The 20,095-nt window shown below is 33.3% G+C and overlaps 1 protein-coding gene across 1 annotated transcript in view; it reads right to left on the minus strand.

The window, feature by feature from the left end:
• Nucleotides 1–2,199: 2,199 nt before the first annotated feature.
• LOC129216866 (peptidyl-glycine alpha-amidating monooxygenase B-like) overlaps nucleotides 2,200–20,095 on the minus strand; it is a 52,758-nt gene continuing 34,862 nt past the window's right edge. The window contains exons 7-8 of the mRNA XM_054851080.1: nucleotides 16,945–17,069; nucleotides 2,200–9,564 (exon numbers count right to left, since the gene is read on the minus strand). Coding sequence (XP_054707055.1) covers nucleotides 9,424–9,564; nucleotides 16,945–17,069 — 266 coding nt within the window. The 3' untranslated portion in view covers nucleotides 2,200–9,423. The remainder of the gene's footprint in view (nucleotides 9,565–16,944; nucleotides 17,070–20,095) is intronic.

Consider the following 20,095-nt stretch of genomic DNA (forward strand, 5'->3'; position numbering starts at 1 on the left):
TGGTACTCTTGGCTTCCTTAAGAGGTTTTCCATCTCCAGCTCAGTCACTTTCCTATGCTGGGCTGATGAGTGCTAATAAGCACGAAACTGCAGTCCTCGGCTGGCAATGACTGAGCTGGCGGTGTATTTCATGTATTTCTGCTTTAATCCTGGCTATTGGGCGGTAATTTACTGAATTATAATGATAGTGTTTTATATTGAAATAAAAACGTAGAATATTTAAACAAGAAAAAATCATTTTTAAATATAAATACCTTTTCGTGACATCTTTTGCTATAATCTCAGCTCTAATCTTTTCATTCATGAATTCTATCAGCTATTTAAATTGATTGACATTGATAGTGTTCCATATGCATGCAATCTTCAATGCAGCAATAAGTTCAAATTTGTTGTAGAGAACTAGGTCCTGAATCTTTTTTTTAAGACGATGCCACAAATTCTCAATTGAATTGAGAGTGGGAGAGGTATTTCGTCTGTTGAATACCGAAATGTTTCTCTCCGTTTACTGTACCCATGTACGAGTCGATTTTGAAAAGAAGAATTTTTCTTAAAGGCACGACCACTGCATAAAATCTCAAAGGAGAGTTTCATGTACAATTCCACTATATTTTGATACGCTGCAAAGTTTACATGTTCTTTTAAGGTAAAAAATTGTCCTGTTTAAACGGTACACATGCGTCCTCATGTCAAACAGGACACATGCCATCACTGCATAAAATGTCGCAAATCCACACAAGCGTCTTATTTTTTACTAGTGGCACCCGCACGGCTTCGCCCGTAATAGAAAAATTAAAGGTCTTTTGGTTCGCCTGTATATTTACAAATAATGTATGGTGAATTTTCTCGCCAATTGGCTTGTACCGACGTTACAGTTCCACGTTATGATAATTTTGTATCTTGCCAATTGGCTTGTGCCCATGTTACGGTTCCACGTTATGATAATTTCGTAATTTATGATAGTTTTCTTCTTAAAATTGGAATAAAAAAAGAACCACATCGAATTTTCGAAAAATCGCTTCGAGGTGCACATCCCCATGCTACAAACTAACTTTGTGCCAAATTTCATGAAAATCGGTCGAACGGTCTAGGCGCTATGCGCGTCACAGACATCTTACAGACATCCTCCGGACAGAGAGACTTTCAGCTTTATTATTAGTAAAGAAGTCTTTACTATTCAAACACCAAACCAGAACACCTCCTTCGTCAGTAGACATTTGAAACTGAGATTCATCACAGAATGAATTACTTTCCCAGTCTTGTTGATGAACAAGGTGAACTTCTCTTTGTACCAGGACAGTTGTGCACGTCTCTGCTTCATATTCCTCTTTGGTTTACGTACAGGATTCGCGACTGAAACTCCAACTGATGCAATTATCCAATCGCGACAGCTGCAGATTATTTCCAACACTTATTAACGAAAGAAACATTTTTAAAGCGATTATTTTGAACTACCTATTCATTTTCGTTTGCCTTCATTTCTGGCAGTTGTTGCAAACTTTCTACCACACTTTTGGTTGGTTAATTTTTAGCTGGATGGTTCTTCTAAATTCTTTTAAAATTTTCAGGCCTTAGATTATAAAACATCCATTTGGTGCGAAAAAAAAAAATGTTTCTTTTTAGCATTAAACAATGAGAAATACATTATTTCGTTGTCTTAAAAAAATCGCTTAGATAATTCGTTTTCTGCAAAAGACAAATGAAAAGTTTTCCGAGCGTCAAGTTTTATACTTGCCGCAACCCTTTGGGTTAACAGGTATGCAAATATTTTCTCTGGTTTTCTAAGTCACATTAAATGAATTAACTATTTTTATTTTTGACCTATATAAAAATCAGCATATTTTTTAAATATATTAACGTCCCCAAAAATTAAAAGTCATGTCTGCAAAGCTGTTGAATATTGTTTTGCCACTTCTTAAGTTATGTGCATCAGTCTTTAGATTTGTATGCATTCATTTCACACGGCACATTACCGAGTTTTATTTAGAAAACTCTGTTTTTCTACCAAAATAGAATAATAACAGAATTTTGAATATAAGTTATAGCACGTACATTTACTAGTTAAGTACTAAAGAAAAAAAAATTACATTTTTGAGTGGTGTGGAAGGCAGGAATTATTTGATATTTTTAATACACATCTAACAGTGCATCTGTTTGAAAATATGTGACTGGAAAAAGAAATATATATTATTGATTGCAGAAACTTTTTTATTAACAGAACAATACAAACAGAGAAGGATCAATTTGTGTTTTTAACATTTCATAACAAGTAAACATCTACAATATACAACAATAAAAAAAAAAAGTCTTAATTTTCTGAAATAATTTGAAAATAACATTCCGACATCAGCAAAATCCGACTGTTTAATAAATTGAAAACTTGGTACAAATCAGCTGCAATAACAGTCAAATTCTTTTTGCATCATAACACAAATGGACTCGAGGACCTCTTCTAAATTATTTGAATAAAGAGCAAACAATATGAAAGTTCCGTTGCTGGATTAAACCTACGAATTAGTGTTGTAGTTGGAACCTTTAAATAAATGACTCCTGAAACTGATTTTAAAAACTAAGTTTTTAAAACTGAACATCGCCATATTGGAAATTACACTTTCTCTACCAAGAAAGCAAATCGAGGTGTTATCATGAAAATTCGTCAAATAGCTTTGATTAAGAATGTTAGCCATGAAATGTGGGTAATATGTTAGAAAATACTTCCAAAAAGTTTAGTTTAAAAAAAATATATAAAGGGTGTCCCAAAATTAACGCAAGATTTGAATTTGCCACAATTTTTGCTGTGAATTGTTGGCAGCCACGGAAAAAGAACAATTTGACAGCTGGGAGTTTAGGGTTAGTAAAAATGGAGTGTTGTGCTATTATACAGACAGCGAAACAATTCAATCACTGCAGAAGGAATTTCCTGTTCGTGTACTCTCTCGTTTCGGTGATATGAATTGTACCCTAGATCGTGTGATTTTACATCATTAAACTTCTCCCTATGGGGTTATTTGAAGTCAAACGTCTATGTCAGCAATCCCACAACCACCTGCGCATTACCTAATTGCGATATCGAGCGCCAATAACAGTAAACTGCTTGACCCGCCCAAACTTTCATTATTTTTCAAATAATTGTTCGATAATGAAAACGCATTACAGAATCGAAAACGCTCCATTTGTAATAACCCTAGACCCTCGGCTGCCAAACTGTTCTTTTTTCAAGATTGCCCACAATTTATTGCAAAAATGGCGGCAAATTCAAATCTTCCGTTAATTTTGGGACACCTTTTATATATATACTAACTGTAGCATTTTTACTTTAAACTATGAAAAATAATACTTTTAATCAATTTTAGTCATCCAGATAAAGAAAACTCCAGTATTTTAGCAATGATTTATTAAGAAGTAGTAAATGGGACGGTTGATGTTGCTTAGTTCAAACAATTTGTTCCACATTTTGAGTAGTTTCGACTTATGCACATACAAGTCCAGCTCCAAGTTTTTGTACCTAAAAACTAAAATTTTCCATTCCACAACGTCTTTCGCCAATCAGTAATGATTACCGATTAGTTAGTTAGGTTTGATATGCATTTTGTTTTGAAATCGAGCAATGATTAAATCCTTGTACTTAACTTTTCCATTAAAAAATGCCATTGATGAATCATATTAGAGGTTAATAACTCTAAGTTAGAAACTGCTGGAATAAAGTAAAATTGACATATTTTACATCTCAGGAACATAAAAATATTAAATTATGTTTAAAAAATATGAATGAAAGAGAATGTTTTCTCATTTATTCACAGTTTTCTTAAAAACTACAGCAACTCACTTACGAGTTTCCAAATTACGACTCCGTTTCATGCATATAATTTCAAAATTATCCATTTAAAGTACGTCATTTTTATAAATTGAGAATGAATACATTCCAACTAGCAAAAGTCCGCAATTATTCCAACAAACTTTATACATTCTCTTTTATTTAATCACCTTTTTTTCTTTTTGGTGCTGTTTAAGTGTTTAATAGAAGCAGTATGAATATCATAAAACCTTCGACGCAATTTTACCTTGGAATTATTTAAGGCTCTTTTTTGTTCATGTCTGACAACTTATGACATATAACACAATAAATACATATTTAATAATGAATGTTTAACAAGTTTTTTGTGCGTTTGAACAGGTTTTTGCGTTCGCCAATAGATTCTATCTAGCATTTTTGTAAACTAAATATAAATGATTATGTAACCTCGGTTTAGACAGTCAAGATAATTTACGCAATCATGAGCACCCTGGAATGTGACTTAGAATAAAAAATGCCTTTGTAATGTTCGAAAATTAGGACAGTTATGCATAAATAATAATTATTACCACGTATGATTCGACGAATGTATACTTGATTCTCTGACTGAATGTGTTCGGCAGTTACTAAGACTCTTCCCAGGAGCTTTTGGACGAGACCATTTGTGTGATTTGTTTTTTATAACTATTATTTAATTTTGAGATTATGCTGTTAATTCTATAAAATTTACTTCATTTCTTGGTGGAAAGCTGACAAGAGAATCAAAAACAAATCTAAAATTTATAGAAAATATTAGTGTAAGACAAGAGCAAGTAGTTTAATGAAGGTAAAGTACGTTAAATACTGAAGGCTTGATGCAAATGATGTTAACAAATCTGTGAAGGTTTCATTTTTGAAATGACTTTTCTGAACAAAGTCTGGAAGAAGGGAATCTAAAAAAAAAAAAATCTCGCTCACAGATCGATTCTGCTTCCGCATTGTTAGTTTTTGAAATAAAATTCACAATCCGTTCTATGAATGACTACTCATACATTCACACACGAAGACACAGAATCAGACAAAGTAAGAGATTTGGACGTAAATTAGAGACGGATGTTAAATGAAAATGCAAATGACTGCAGTGGCGAAAGAGATAAAAAATTAAAATAGAAAATAATTCTCAGAAATAGCACCTAACACATAAGCAGAGTAGATTCCATTGGCCAACGCAAGGTAATTGCAGCACATCTATCATTATAGTTTGCAGGGCCTGATTAGCAAACAGGCCAACTAGGCCATGTCCTACGGCCCTCGCTTTTAAGGGATCGCCAGATTGATTATCTTCTGTTATTGAAAAATACAATGATAATAAATATTTTCTTCATTTATTTTCCTTTCCTTTTGTTTACTTTGGGCGTGAGATGCTCTGCACCTCAACAAATATATTGAGTGAGTGGTTGACCACCGCAGCACCATAAAGTCGGAACTCATGGTACCCCGTGAATATAAGATGTGGCTGCAAGTGCCCCGTAAAATGCTTGGCCTTAATCGGGCCCTGCTTCTTTGTACTACGGCCCATTTAATCTCGGGCTTTTTGATTTTCTGAATTTGAGCACGGAAAAACACATTTATCTTACGCATTTTGTAAAAGTAACATTGCTCCGCCTTGTCGTTCCAACTAGAGGTAAAAATCAAGTGAAAATGAAAGTAGTAAATATTAGAAATATACCTTCTACAAGGAGCAATATCTGACTCCATCTTAATTGTTGGCAATTGTTGTTGATGGCAGTTTTAATGTTTTGTAGGCCTTACTTTAGATTTGTGGGTCAAACTCTACTCTTGTTTTTTCTATTTTTCCTTTCCTTGTTCCTTTCTCTTTCAAGAAAATTACGCACTGAATTTGAGTTATTGCAATGTAAGTGACCTTACAGAGAAGTAGAGGGCTCAAATTAACCATATTACTTTAATTCATATTTCTGTCATCAGTGAAATAATTTCAGGTTGAGCCAGAACTGTTACCTGTACCTCATATCAGCTATAGTCTCAATTATGGCTACACGGAGCTGAATACTTGATAAATATTCAAAGTAAATTTCAGTCAATGATTAATCATTGCCATCAACACATCGATTTTACTGATAAATCTGCGCTTATCCACAATCTCAAATTGAGTAAAAGCAGAAATTTTAAAAAACCTTACAATTCCTCCTAAATAAATTAATTTAGAATTCAAATTAAGATGAACCTGTTATGAATTAAAACGAAGATTTTGAAATAAACTTTTTAACACCAAAGATGAAATCAATGTCTCAATTAAACATTATCTGACATTTTAAAGAAATATAAGAGGAGTATTATAAACACTAGTTGCAAATAACATCAATGTTCATCACTTGATAGGTGGGAGGCTTATGAACCAAATATCTGTATTGCTCATTAAAATGCTTGTTGTACAACAAACGAGCAAAAGTTTCATGATGTGTAAAATATGCTGCATTGCTAATGAATTGCTACTTCAGTAGAATAAAAACTATCTTTACTAAATGGAGAGACCCGAAATTATCTGTTAAATCCAATACATAACGCATATAAAAAACATATGAGTGAAAATGAGCGCTTGTGCTATTGTACTCAACTGAAAAAATAATTGTTATGTACAAAAGTTCCATATTAGATACTCTAAATATTTGGGCAATTTAGTTATGTTTATTGAAATACCGTGTATTACGCAATTGGTTAAAAATTTCAAGAATTTCAATATTGTAACTATTCTAATACGTATTTGATGTTTCAAGAAAGCATTTAAATTTAACTTTAGCATTCAGCATAATTTTATGTTTTACCGACATTGCGGTTTAAACACAATACGAAGTGAAGAAAAGAAAATTGAAACAAAAGGAAAGACATTGCGAACAGTTAATAATTATACGACAGTAAGAACAAATAGAGGCAGGAACTTCCGAAGAAAATTATTCCCGATATTTTTTCTAGTAATATTTTTCAAAAAAAAAAAAAAAAAAGATTTACGAACACACTATACACGGGAGCATTGCCTAAAGTAACTGTGAAATACAAATGAATTCAATGTATCGGAAACACAAGCTTATGGATAAGTTCCTATGGTTTTTGTACCTAAAGCAAAACAAATAGAAAATATTCTTGATAAGAACTCTCTTTGTAGAAAAAACACAACGTGGTGAGCGTGGGTAGTGGGATTTATGTTCTCTGGGGTGTTTGTTTTGTAGTAAATAACCGAAAAAAAAAAGGATAATCATGCGGAGGTGGACCCGAATCATTCAGAAATCGATGTATAGAGTTTCCCCCTAGCGTTATTCTAACTCCATATCCGTTTATCTATTACTACTTAACCCGTGTAAAGCATTCGCGCTCAATGGAAACAACTTAAAAACCAGATTTTTTAAGTTGTTTTCTAACAATAGCAATAACGTGAGGAAATTGTTTATTTTCGCTGATAGGGAAGAAAAATTCTTTAAAAAGATGTTTTGTTCTTGCAATTTGATAAATTATTGAGAAATTTACGGTACAAACAAAAAAAACCTTTGAGAATAATTATTAATGTGATTTATCATATCATCCTGAACTTTTTTCTCGGATTTTAATGCAACAACAAAACTAGCTTTGAAGGCTGCCCCCCAATGAGTTAAGGCTATATACTCACGGAAATTTGGATCAGAATTCAACTGTGAAAGATTAGTCATTCAAAAACTACATTGTCTGGCTTGTGGGAGGATGGATCCCGTGGTTTTTGAGTTATTGGCAGAATGCTGTTACTAATTGGGCCAACGATCTTCCATCTCGGGAATGCTATACAAAAGCAATACGTAATTGAACAATAAAAGAAGTTGAAATCGATGTCTCTATTTGTTGCACATTTTTAAAACGTTACGCTGCGATTTATCATGGTAAAATTATCGTCTTGTTTCCTAATTTTAACAACAACAGTACTGTAGTTCGGAACCCTGCAATGCTTTTAGATTACATATTCGTGGAAATTTCGGTCAGAATTCTTCTGAAGAAGAATTTAAAAGATATTTGCTACCGGTCGCTGGGGATTCGATCTCACAAACTTCGCTTTTTTAAAACGCCAACCAACTGCGCAACTGTGTCCTTTCTTCCGAGATGCTGTATTTTGAACCAATGCATAATAAACACAGAATCGTTTTTTTTTTTCACAAAACAATCAACTTGTTAATTGTCTCTTTATTTTTCGCCGAGAGCGGTAGAGAAAATCTTTAAAATGATACCTTACTTATGAAGTTTGATAAAGTATTGATGAAGTTATGGTGTTGTTACAAAAAAACACCTTTGAGAAATAACATTGGCATAGTAGAGCATATAGTAGAATCTTGATAATAATGGTTAGGGTTTGTACTTCCCTCTATATAATAGAGCTGTTATGAATTATTGTTAAAATTTCTGTTGCAATTCTATGGCATTAAAAAGGGATCTTGAACTGAAAGTGTCAAATAGGTTTCGAAGCAAATGTGCACATGTAGGACAGTAGTGTCCAACCTTTCTTTCACCCGAGGATCAAAACGCAAATTAAAATGACTCTCGCGAACCAGAACATACATAAAATGTAAAGAGTGTGAAAAATTTCTAATTAACATGATAGAATATATGGAAAAATAAAAAAAAAAAATACAAATTAAGCATCAAGTAACAATAACAAGAAATCTTATTTTATTAGTTGCAGATGTTTTAAAGCAACCAGTTGTTTCTAATCATTTACAGTCGACTCCCGTTACAACGCGAACCGACTTACGCGAAATGGCTATAACGCGACTTTTTTCCCGGTAAAGAATTTTAAACCTAACGCGAATTCTCCGCCCGCAACACGAAAATTTTCCGAAGGGAATCGCGGTTTATAAGTATCGGCTTAGTTATTGGATACTAAAAAAACTTTTTCGTGAATGGACCTTCATCCCTTTGGCATCACTGAGAGTGAAAGTTCCCACACCATACTTATCTGAACATCGCTTAATACAAATAAATACTCCCGATTTTCCATTTATTTTTTTCATTCTATATGGGGAAGTTGATGAAATATAATGACACCTAAGAGCGCTGTTTCATTTAAAGTTTGAAAATAGAATGAAAAAGAGAATGTTTCTGACAATTAAAGGAAAGTTAAAGATTATGTTGAATAAAACGTTTTTTTTTTTTAACATAAATAAAAATTCAGTTTTTTATGTTAGAAATAGTGATGTATAGTTAAGAAGTGGTTTTTAACAGTTTGAGGTGATGTTTACAAATGTCTTTAATTATATGGGTATGTTTATAAAAGTTTTTACTCATACTCTTTTCTACAACGCGAAATTTCGACTGACGCGAGGGATCTTGGAACGCATCCCTCGCGTAAGTCAGGACTCGACTGTAGCTCCATTTTAGTAACATTGTGACTAATTGAAATTTTCGATTTGTAACACTGAACAAGATAACCGGCCGCAGGGACAGCTTCGCAGGCCGTAGGTTGAGCACTACTGATGCAGGATACCGGTGATTCGTGGACAAGTAAATGACGTAAAAGAACCGAGGCACATGGAACAAAACAAATGGGAAATAATGAGTCCTATCACCAGATCATTTTGGGAGCTGGAATTCCGTTGTTGTCTTCATTCGGATTGGGAATTCTATTGCTTGTGTGGTGCGTCTGACTGGCTGTCTCGGATTTTGAACTTGTACACACGTTTGGGGGAGGACAGATCTATCTCTGAAACATAAACAAACTTTCCGTCTGGAGAGACTGCTAAGTCGTGAGGGAGCTGGAAACCCTGTAAGAAAAATCAGAAGAGAAGTTTTGAAAATGTATGGATACTTGAAAGCATAATTAGAAAAAAAGCCTGCGTGCTTCAAAAATAAATTAATTAAATTAAGAAAATAACGCAGGACATACATGAAGTAGAACATGGAAAAACGAAAACTACTTAGTTATTTGCTTGATTTTAATTGGTACTTAAGATTGTACTTTCAAAACCTTCTTCAGTCCGGTCAAATTACGTCATGACCCCAAAAAAGATTGTGCACCTATACCAAGCTGTTCAGTATCATGAGATAACGTACAAAAGTCCCAAGAGTTTGAGCGTCGGATTTGGGAGTTAAAGGGGAGGGCAAAGAAGGGGGTCAAAATGCAGATTATTGCTTTATGTTAAATGTATCTGCAGCACTATTCCTTTTCATTGAATGGGTAATTGAATAAAAATTGAAGATGGTACATATGACAATATTGCAAATAATATTTTTACTCATCAGCAACTATATCGTGTGCTCTAGTTTCTTTCACTTAAAGGGTTATTCGGGAAAATTCAACTCCTCTATCTGAAATTGTTATTGCTATACTGTTCGACCACGGATTGTATGTAATCTGACAATCTGCCAAGTAAAGATGATTCCATCTGAATGATTCTAGCAGGGAAGATGGGAAAATAGCGATGAGATATTGATACAAGCGTTTTATAATGTCACTAGTGCCTTATTCATTTATTGCATTCTCATAAATAAAATAAGGGGAAACAAAAGTAGTTACCCTGGAAACAACAAAAAGAAAATAAAATATTTTCATTTCGTTCAGGAACGTAAAGGCAAAATGGTAAGCTCAAAACTTTGTTGTGAATAAATAAATCAATTAACTTTTGCCGAGAGAATATGGATCGAATCTACTTTAGATTTAAAAAATATTGCTATAAGCAAATTTTCATTTTTACAAAACTAAGGTTAAATGATAGAGATGCAAAAGTACACATCTGAAACAAACCAATTAACACTTATATAAACTAATAGATACGCCCATTTCCGCCTATAAACCGGACACAAGCCTTTCCATGTAATCGATGGTTAGACAGCATGTAGTTTTCGCCTCGCTTTTCTTAAATTTATTCAAGTACTAGAGGACCCGACAGACGTTGTTCTGTTCAAACTTTGTAAATTCAAAAGTTAAAAAAAAATTCAATAAACTACCAAGTGTTTGAACCGTTCTGTTGAAAAAAATTTCAGTGACTAAAGGTACTTCTTTTGACTGAAGGAAACAACCCCATTGTTTGCTTCTGCCACCATCAGCAAGACCTTGGCCGAAGTACTTTAGGCCTTGGTCTTCGGCGTCTACAAATTTGGCGACAATTGGGAAAATTGCTGAGACTCCTAGTTTTTAAACTAAACTCTTCCCGCAATTTCTACATTGTCTGGGGGGAATTATCATAACGTAGATCGTAAAATATGCAGAATTGGCGAAAACATTTCCCCACTCCTTAAATTCCGACGCGCGAGGTTTGTGGACCTTTAAGAAATTAAAATCAAGCGAAGCTAAAAGACGTAACCATGGCAATGCGAAACAAAACATCAGTAATTTTGTTGGAGATTAGATTTATTCGAACTTTATTTTTAACGGCTTGTAACTTTTTTTCCTTTGGAGATAGAAGGTCACTTTTTCGACCATAGGTCGAGATATTTCTGGAGTAAAAAATGTCGCTTTTTCCGACGGTGTCAAAAAAGAAAACTGTGGGACAATTCCTTCACTTTTTATTGATAGATTTAATGAAGAATGTATTGCCAAAATTTCAGTTAAGCCTAAAAAAGTTCGAGATAAAAACGCAAATTGCTCCCGTCGTAATGAAGTTAGAGCATTGAAAAAAATTGCTTAGAACGCGGAAAATTCTACCCTTTTCAACGATATAGAATATTGATATGTGCAAGTAATTTTTCATTCCTTTAATAGCCAATAATAGGCAATTTACGTGAAATTTGGGCCTAAATTGGAATAAAAAAAGAACTATTTATCGGATTTTTTTCGAATTATACCCTATGTTACTCAGTAAGAAAGCACCCTTTATATAGCGAAGGAATTTTTCAAATAGGTGCAGTGGTTCCGGAGATTACCTCGAACATATAAACACACAAAATTTCGTCCTCTCTCTTTATAATATTAGTATGATTTCTCAATCAGTTGAACTGGCTGAGATTTGTTTAACTCCCATTATATAACCTCTTCAATTTTAAGGTTAAAATTTATAGACTTCTCTTCTGCGCTCTCCCATAAATCCTAAACCTTTTACCGGATAAGCAAAAGTGATGGTCCCGATTTAAAAAGATCATTGTTTCGAAACTACTGCTCGTATTACATATATTTACAGAGAAATACTCGATTTTTTCCAATAAAGTTCTCTTGCACATATGTTCAGCGTGTGCGCAGATTGTGAAAAATGTTCCATTTCAAATACCCAATGTTGGAGACTTTTGTTACACGACAACCTCTACTCTGTTAAAAATCATCTGCATAAAAATTAAAACATTTATCTTCTCATTTTTTCCAAGCAGTTTTGACTTAGAAGTAAGTAAATGTCAAATTTAAATTCAAGTAAGAGCAGACTATCTCAAAAATAACGCATGAGCGGAAAGGAAAGCGGGAGTTGAATTTATTACTGTTTCTCACTGTTGTGAAAAATATTTTTAGCTCCCAGTTTAAAGATTAACTGAGCGCATTTATAAAGTTCGATTAAGTTCGATTACGGCCCGTCCAGACTGTTTAAACTCCCCAAAAGAGCGAATAAGTCCAGGGACTACTTAGCTTTGCAAGAATTACAGGCGAGCAAAATACCATAGTCACGAATGGTACAACATGTGCTTGTTTTTGAAACATTTGTATTCTCTAACCAATTCGACATGTTCTCATCTTTGAAAGAGCCCTATTCTCAGAAATGATAACGTCTGTGCTTAGGTCTGAACTTATTTCGAAAATGGGGACATGGTGAATCGTTTTTGAGTAGGGGGTACATTTCAAAAGTAAGAACTCAAGCTTTTCAATTGTAGGCCAAATTGTCTCGGAGCCATTTTGAGTAAAAGATGTTCTCAAAAATCTGCGATTTTGCCCCAATTTTAAGAAATCATTTTAAAAGTGTAATCTGTAATACAGGGCGGTCATTCCAAGCCCGTCAGCTTGCGAGATCGAGATTCTCGCTCACGTGATCGGTTGTTACGTAGAAATGTCGCAAAGTAGCATTCTAATCTACTCGAACCTAGCCGCAAGATAAGTTCGAGTAGATTAGAATGCTACTTTGCGACATTTCTACGTCACAACCGATCACGTGAGCGAGAACCTCGATCTCGCAAGCTGACGAGCTTGGAATGACCGGCCAGTTCTTTCCACACACTTTAAAATATCACCCTGTCAACGATTCGCAACGCTGCACAAATGTGCTATTCAAGTTTTTGAAGTGTTTTCAGCATCAGAAGTTTATGAACAGTGTTTTTCACATACCCCATAAAAAGAAATCCCACTGTGTGTGGAACGAACTGGATCACATATTTTACGTTTGTCGTCTAACGAAAAATTCGCGCATCGAATCTTTGTGCAGTAGAACCTCAATAAGGGATACTAAGGGCACCAGACATTTTGTCCCTTAGAGGTTTCCCTTATTCGGAGGTGGATGAACTGATGCATGCTGTGTACACACAATAAACATTAACACTAAGACAATTAACCTCTATGATTCAATACTGAAAATGTTTGTTTATGCTAAATAAAATTGATATTTATTCAAATTTCAAAGTTTATATTATTTTATTAATTAAAACTTAATCAAAATTTGAAATGGTAAAGTGTTGTAGCATAGAGAAATAATTTTGAAGTAATTCATTACATATATTTGCTTTATGTTATGTAAATTACAATGTGATACTATGGGAATTAAAATTAATGTTCAAATTTTAAGTTTATATCCAAAGCTAATTAGTTGCTGTGCACTCTCCGTCAGCCCTGAACATACTTAAATAAGTTGTTGAGCGGGCAAAACATGCATGTTAATTTCAGCAAGTTTTTTTTTTACAATACATTATTTATTTCCTTCACATACCTATGTTTAAGTCAAACTGAACTCAAATTATATTTTTGGTGGAAAAGTGAAACTAGAATTCCAGTAAATTCACTATTTCTTATGCGCTTATACATCATTTTTTGCATTTTTTGGTTTTGTGACTGTCCCGATAGAGTGTCCCTTAATTAGAGGTAAATACATGGAAGTCCCTATTCAAAGGGACTGGGACCAGAAAAAATGTCCCTTAAATAGAGGTGTCCCTTATTCGGAGGTGTCCCGTAATGGAGGTTCTACTGTATTTGGAACAACTTGGAGTATTTTTTTGCATCCATGTATCGCTTATCGTAACATGTGCATGTTACGAAAGTATGAATTTCTAAAATCTTACTTCTGGAAAGCTAAAAGAAGCAGTGAGCTGCCCGCTTTACAACTTATTATCTAAGCTTTTATCTTCAATTCAGGGCCGTGGTAGCCCGATCGGTAGAGTGTCGGATTCGAGGCCGGAGGGTCCTGAGTTCGAACCTCGATGGTCGAAGATCCACCGTCGTCATTAAAGGGGACTGGGCGACGTTAAATATGCTCATGGTCTCAATGTCCTCCAAGTGAAACGATACCTCTGGGGGTGCTAGCACCAGATAGCTATTAGGTCCTGGTCTAGTTCTAAATTCTCATTATCTGTCCGATCCGGTGATGGTGCTGCCATCTATCGGTATAAAAAAATAATGGAGGCAAGGCACTTAGTATGCAGTCCTCGACACAGTTGTAGTCAGTTGTGACTCGGAATCGAATCGAATCGAATCTTCAATTCAGGGGTTGATCCACATCATTGCTTGCGGGCGCTCGCTGACACACTAAACTAATTTTAGCTACCAATTTGTTGATCATATCAGCTTAAATGAAAGAACGTCATCCTCCAGTTCGGTTACTGACTATTCCAAACTGACGAGTCCATAACAAGTACATAATTGGAGTATCTGAACTCTGCTGCCGGTGTATTGTATGTAGTTCCAAAAGACCTGGCTTAAAGGGGCGTCAATATAGACGGAAGAGTCAAAGAGGAAAAATGGAAAAATCAGGGCCCAATACAGGCTGATTTTGTTACCGTTTTTCGGTACCTTCACAAAAATCTTGTTTTGAAATCGGTACTTTCACAAAAATCAAGTAATAAAATCAGTAACTTCACAAAAACATCGGAAATTTCACAAAAATTCGCATTTCAAAATATAAAATTTGTTTCTCTGTTTAAAACAAAATTTACTAATAAAATAAAATTCTAAGCAGGTTTGTATGAACAATCGCTTAAATAGAAACCTTTTTGTAGTATTTTAACTAACTTTTAGCTGTTTCTCGCCACAGTGAATTTATGCAATATTATCGATATCTTTCAACATCTGTTTTGAGAAACCGTTTTTCTCATAATTTCCTATATTGTACACAGTACATAGCCCATTAAGCTGAAATTACGAAAGTATTTTTCGTACTTCTTAGGTTTTTAGCTCCCCCCTTCCCTCCCCAAAAAATGAAACATGTTAAAAATAACACTAGATGACATTTACACTTTTCGAAATAAAATTTCACTTGTTCTACTTCTCTTTTACAAAAATTAGGATGCTTCTAAAATTTCACAAAAACAATGCTGATCAAAAAAGAACTTTCACAAAAATAGAATTATGCAATACTTTTACAAAAATAGGTAGTGCAATACTTTTACAAAAAAAATCCTGGCTTGGCCCGTGAAAATGATTAATTGCTTCATTTCATTCCTCATAAGGCATAAATGCTCTCAAAGAGCATAATCAAAAAGGTATGTCAAAATCGATTTTAATGTTCGATCATGCTCTTTGAGAGCATTTTATGCCTTTTGAATGATAAAAATTTAACTCATGTTTACATCTCAATTTATAGCACCGTACGCATTTTGTTTTATTCAAATCCAGTTTGTTTGCATTTATTCAAAGCATGCATATGACTCTCAAATAGTGATGTGGATCGGGTAAATACCCAGTGGGTAGGTAAATATTTTTTTGGGTATTCACCCGGGTATTTGCCCAAGGCTTGGGTAAATACCCAAAAAGTGGGTATTTTACAAAAAAATGCAAAAAGTAAATGGGAAATTTTTTTAAAAATCTAAATATGAAATAATTGGTAAAACTGATACATACATATGTATTACACAGTTTATAATATTTTTTATTGAAAGACTTGATGAAATTAAACATATCGTGAACCAAAGAATCTTTCTTTTCAATGTCATAACTCGAGAAGTATGAGCAATTCAATGATGAACTTCAGGATTTCAAAATCAAAATTTAGGTTACTCATATCCAAAATGAAAAAAAAAGGAAAAAAGGAAGCATGAGGGATGTTTGGAAGAACAAACTGAGAATTTATTAAGACTATGATGTTATTTATTTATTTTTATTGATGTTTAAGTAATAACGTGGCAAATATAGAAAAAGTTTGCACATTAATAAGCAAAAAATAAAATCAAAATACTGTTTTCTGTTGCCATGCTCATTTGCATTTGCTCCCCAGTATTTCATGATGAAAATTTATTCATCATGAAGTTGCATTAAATTTCATCATTGAATTGCTTATACTTCTCCAATTATGACATTGTACGCATCTCATGTATATATATATATATATATATATGTATGTATGAGATGCAGAATTCGCCTTTACACTTGAACTACGTTTGGAGGAAATTTCTGCAAAAGAGCAAAATATATAAGTAAATAAATAGTAATAATAAATTGAGCGACATTTCGTCACATATTACTGGGTTATAAAAGACTAGGACTTTAAAAAATTGATATTTGCTTTTTTTGTAAAAAGTTAAGTTTTTTACTTTTTGTAGAATGATTTTTTATGTTTGAAATTTCGCTATCAACATTGATTAGGCATATCCAACACATTTAATATGAATATCATATTAGATTGCTAAGTTGTTTCACACAATAATTCTTTAAATATGTGATCAAAATACAATTTTTGGGCAAAAATGTATTTTTTTTGTATATGGTTGGTTATATATATACATAGTGGAATACATACAGAAAAGTATTTTAGTTGAATATAAATTTTTGAAAAATACCCAGTTTGGGTATTTACCCGGGTATATACCCTGGGTATTTACCCCTAAAAATAAATGCCCGGGTATTTTACATCACTACTCTCAAACTACGATTCCCATGTAAGTTTTTTACGAAAAGATTAATTCATATAAGTTTCTTTCTGTATTCTATGGTGCCACTATATGCTTGTAGAAAGCATAAAAGCACGCTGATAAAGAATATTTGCAGTTTCCGGTCAGCAAAGGACAACTCACAAAATGTTTGAACTTACTGTATCTGGTCCCCAGATAGCCTTGGCAGTTCCAGATTCAATATCGATGACTAATCCATGATCGGAGGAAACCGACAGGATATCTTGCCACAAATCCGGTCCGTTCACGACGAATAAATCTTTACCTACGATGGAAATAAAGGATCTTTTTAATTAAAAATAAACTTCACCGAGAGTGCCGAGTGCCAAAATTAGAGGGACAGATTAAAACTCAAAAGCAATTTTTTGTTTATTTATTTATTAGATTTTAGAGTTTTGTTTTAACATTTTTTTTTCAATCGTCCTCTCCTTACGTAATATTACTGTAGTGAGATACTAATAAAGGTTTAACAATATATATATATATATATATATAAAACAGGTAAAGTAATAAAATATTCTGAATTTATCACTAAATTCAACGATAAATAACGTTGAATCACGTGCATTTCGTACAATGTTAAAAGTAAGTACGAAATGCCTCCTGCATCCAAATTGCACAGATTGCAAAGCCTTCATACAGAATATTAAAATGAACACTTAAAAAAAAAATTTGAAAAAAAAAATAGAACAGACTTCAAATTTGCTCTAAAAAGTGAAAAATAATTTTATTCTTTAAACACTATCGATAATACTTTTAAACATAATTTTTGAAGTTGGCACAAAAACAAAAAGTAAAATCCAGAGTAACGATGCTTCGTTCATATTTTTTTCAGAAAATCATTAAAAGGTAGGAACGAAACATTTATATCGTTACTCAAATATGCTGTTATCAATGCATAATGTTTGTGGTAGTGAAGAAACTAGGCCTGGTTAAACTTATAGTTGTAGTTGAGTTATGGCTGTGAATGATCTTTTCTATCGTTTTTGTGCCAACTTCAAAAATTATGTTTAAAAGCATTATCGATGGTGTTTAAAGAATAAAATTATTTTTCACTTTTTAGAGCAAATTTGAAGTCGGTTCTATTTTTTTTTTCAAAATTTTTTTATTTCATTCTTTTTAGTGTAAATGTAGGTATTTCAGAAATAGTAAGAAGTTACCTAGTAAGAAGTTCGGCTCTATATCACTGTATTGCTTTAGAAAAGCCTTTATTCAAAATTATCATTACAATTACTATTATTGTTATATGGCACCAAACTTTTATAACAATGAGTTTCATATTGTCGCGTAGATGAAGATAGCGAAGACAATGTGAAGCGAATACTCGTTAGTCTCAACTCGAGATCTTTATTCAGAACCACGAATGAACGTTAGATTTCCTTATATACAACTTGAAAAAGTGCTGGAACTTTCCAGACTTGGAAAGATACAGAAATTAATAGAACATTCGAGAAAATACGGGAAACAGTAGAAACGAAATTGTCGTAAAATTCACTTTGTCCTAGTCGGGATTTGAACCCGGGTCGCTCGTGTGGGAGGAGAGAATTCTACCACTGAGCCACCGTTATCCACGGATGAAACACGCGAACTTCGCTACAATATCATTTTAATCATTTAATAGGTAAATTTCATAAAATTTACTGTTTTTTGCCCATAACTTTTTTTTCTAAAGGACAAATATAGTCAAACAAAGTAATGGGACCTAAGTTGAGCCATCCCCTATCCATTAAAAAAAAGAATCATCAAAATCGGTTCACTAGGTGAGACGCTATGAGTGGACAAACAAAACAAAAAAAAAAAAAAAACATACATACGGTATGTATGAACTGATAACCGCCTCCTTTTTGAAGTCGGTTAAAAAAGAGGATTTTTAACACATGACTGCTAATATTTTTCAAGATATATGAAAAAGACACAGAAATCTTTTAATTAAATATTCGGTACTAAAATGTGTGCGTTTTTTTTTTTTTTCGATTACTACAAGCTATAAACAATGGATTAAATGAAATCCAGCTGCCAGTTGCTGGTAAAAAAAAATATTTTTCGTGGAAACCCATTGCCATCCCATTAGGAAATTCAGCACCGAAGTAGAGGTCTTAATCTTAAATTTTTTGTAATAAAAGCAATCTTCTAATTCCATAGCCAAGTCCTTACCTCAATTTAACTATTTAACCCCCCCTCCCAAAAATTGACGTCGATTTTAAAGACGTCGAACAGTTGTCAAATTTGATATTTTGGCTCAGTAACAGAAAGGTCGCGAAACCTATTGATTTGTCTTCTAAAAGTTTACAATACCTCGAGAAAACTACATCAAGTTTGGATGACAAAAAAAGGATTTTTGGGATTTTTAAGCGAAATTATCCGTTTTGGAAATATAGAAATTATTCATATGAAACTTGGAACCACACGATATGAATATTTGGATCTGAAATTAGTTTTAAAAAATTAGTTTAGAACCGTGTTCATAACTCAGTTTGTGTAAATTGAAGGAAAAAATAAAGAATATGTTTTCACTTCTCATAAACGCACACAGTGACACAAATAAAGGTCAACGATAACTAGGGACTGCAATACCGGACCAAAAATTCAATACCGGTATTCGGTATTTTTAAAACGTGATACCGGAATACCGGTACTAATACCCGTGATTGAAATTTCTCAAAAATTGTTTGAAAACTATTGTTTCGTTCACATTTCATAATTTTGTACAAAATTTGTATCATTATGAAAACGCATTGTGAACAAATATAAAATGAAGGAACAAAAGTCATAATAAAAAATCAATACTAGTAAGAAACATAATGCATCAAATGAAATGTATCTAAGCCTGGAACTCATTTTAGTGCTCAACTTTAATACAGTTGAAAATACTCTTTATGAATTCCCGCAGATCGGTGGTACTGTTAACTGCGTGATGCACCCCCCCCCCCCATTGCCTAAAAGTCTTTTTTCTTCAAATAATTCGGTCTGTTGCATGTCATTTTTTTATAAACCCTTTTGTGTGTATGTGTTCCTTTCGTATTGTGTGTATTACTATTATTTTTTTAATTTAAAGCTAGTTGTAAGTTCTTCCCCAGAAAGACGGCACTTTTCTAATATTAATATCATTTTCTCTTGAGCAGAAGAGGTTTGTGTTTGCTTTAGCCCTTTGGTTTGAAATTTACGATAAAACTTGACTAAATTTGATCTTGTTAGTTTCTCTTATCCGTTTTCGCTTTCTTTTCAAAATTCTTTACCTGAAAATATCTTTCAAATCATGGAACATATTTATGCTTTTCCACTATGCAAATT

The sequence above is a fragment of the Uloborus diversus genome, chromosome 2 (genome assembly GCF_026930045.1).
Source record: "Uloborus diversus isolate 005 chromosome 2, Udiv.v.3.1, whole genome shotgun sequence".
NCBI lineage: Eukaryota > Metazoa > Arthropoda > Arachnida > Araneae > Uloboridae > Uloborus > Uloborus diversus.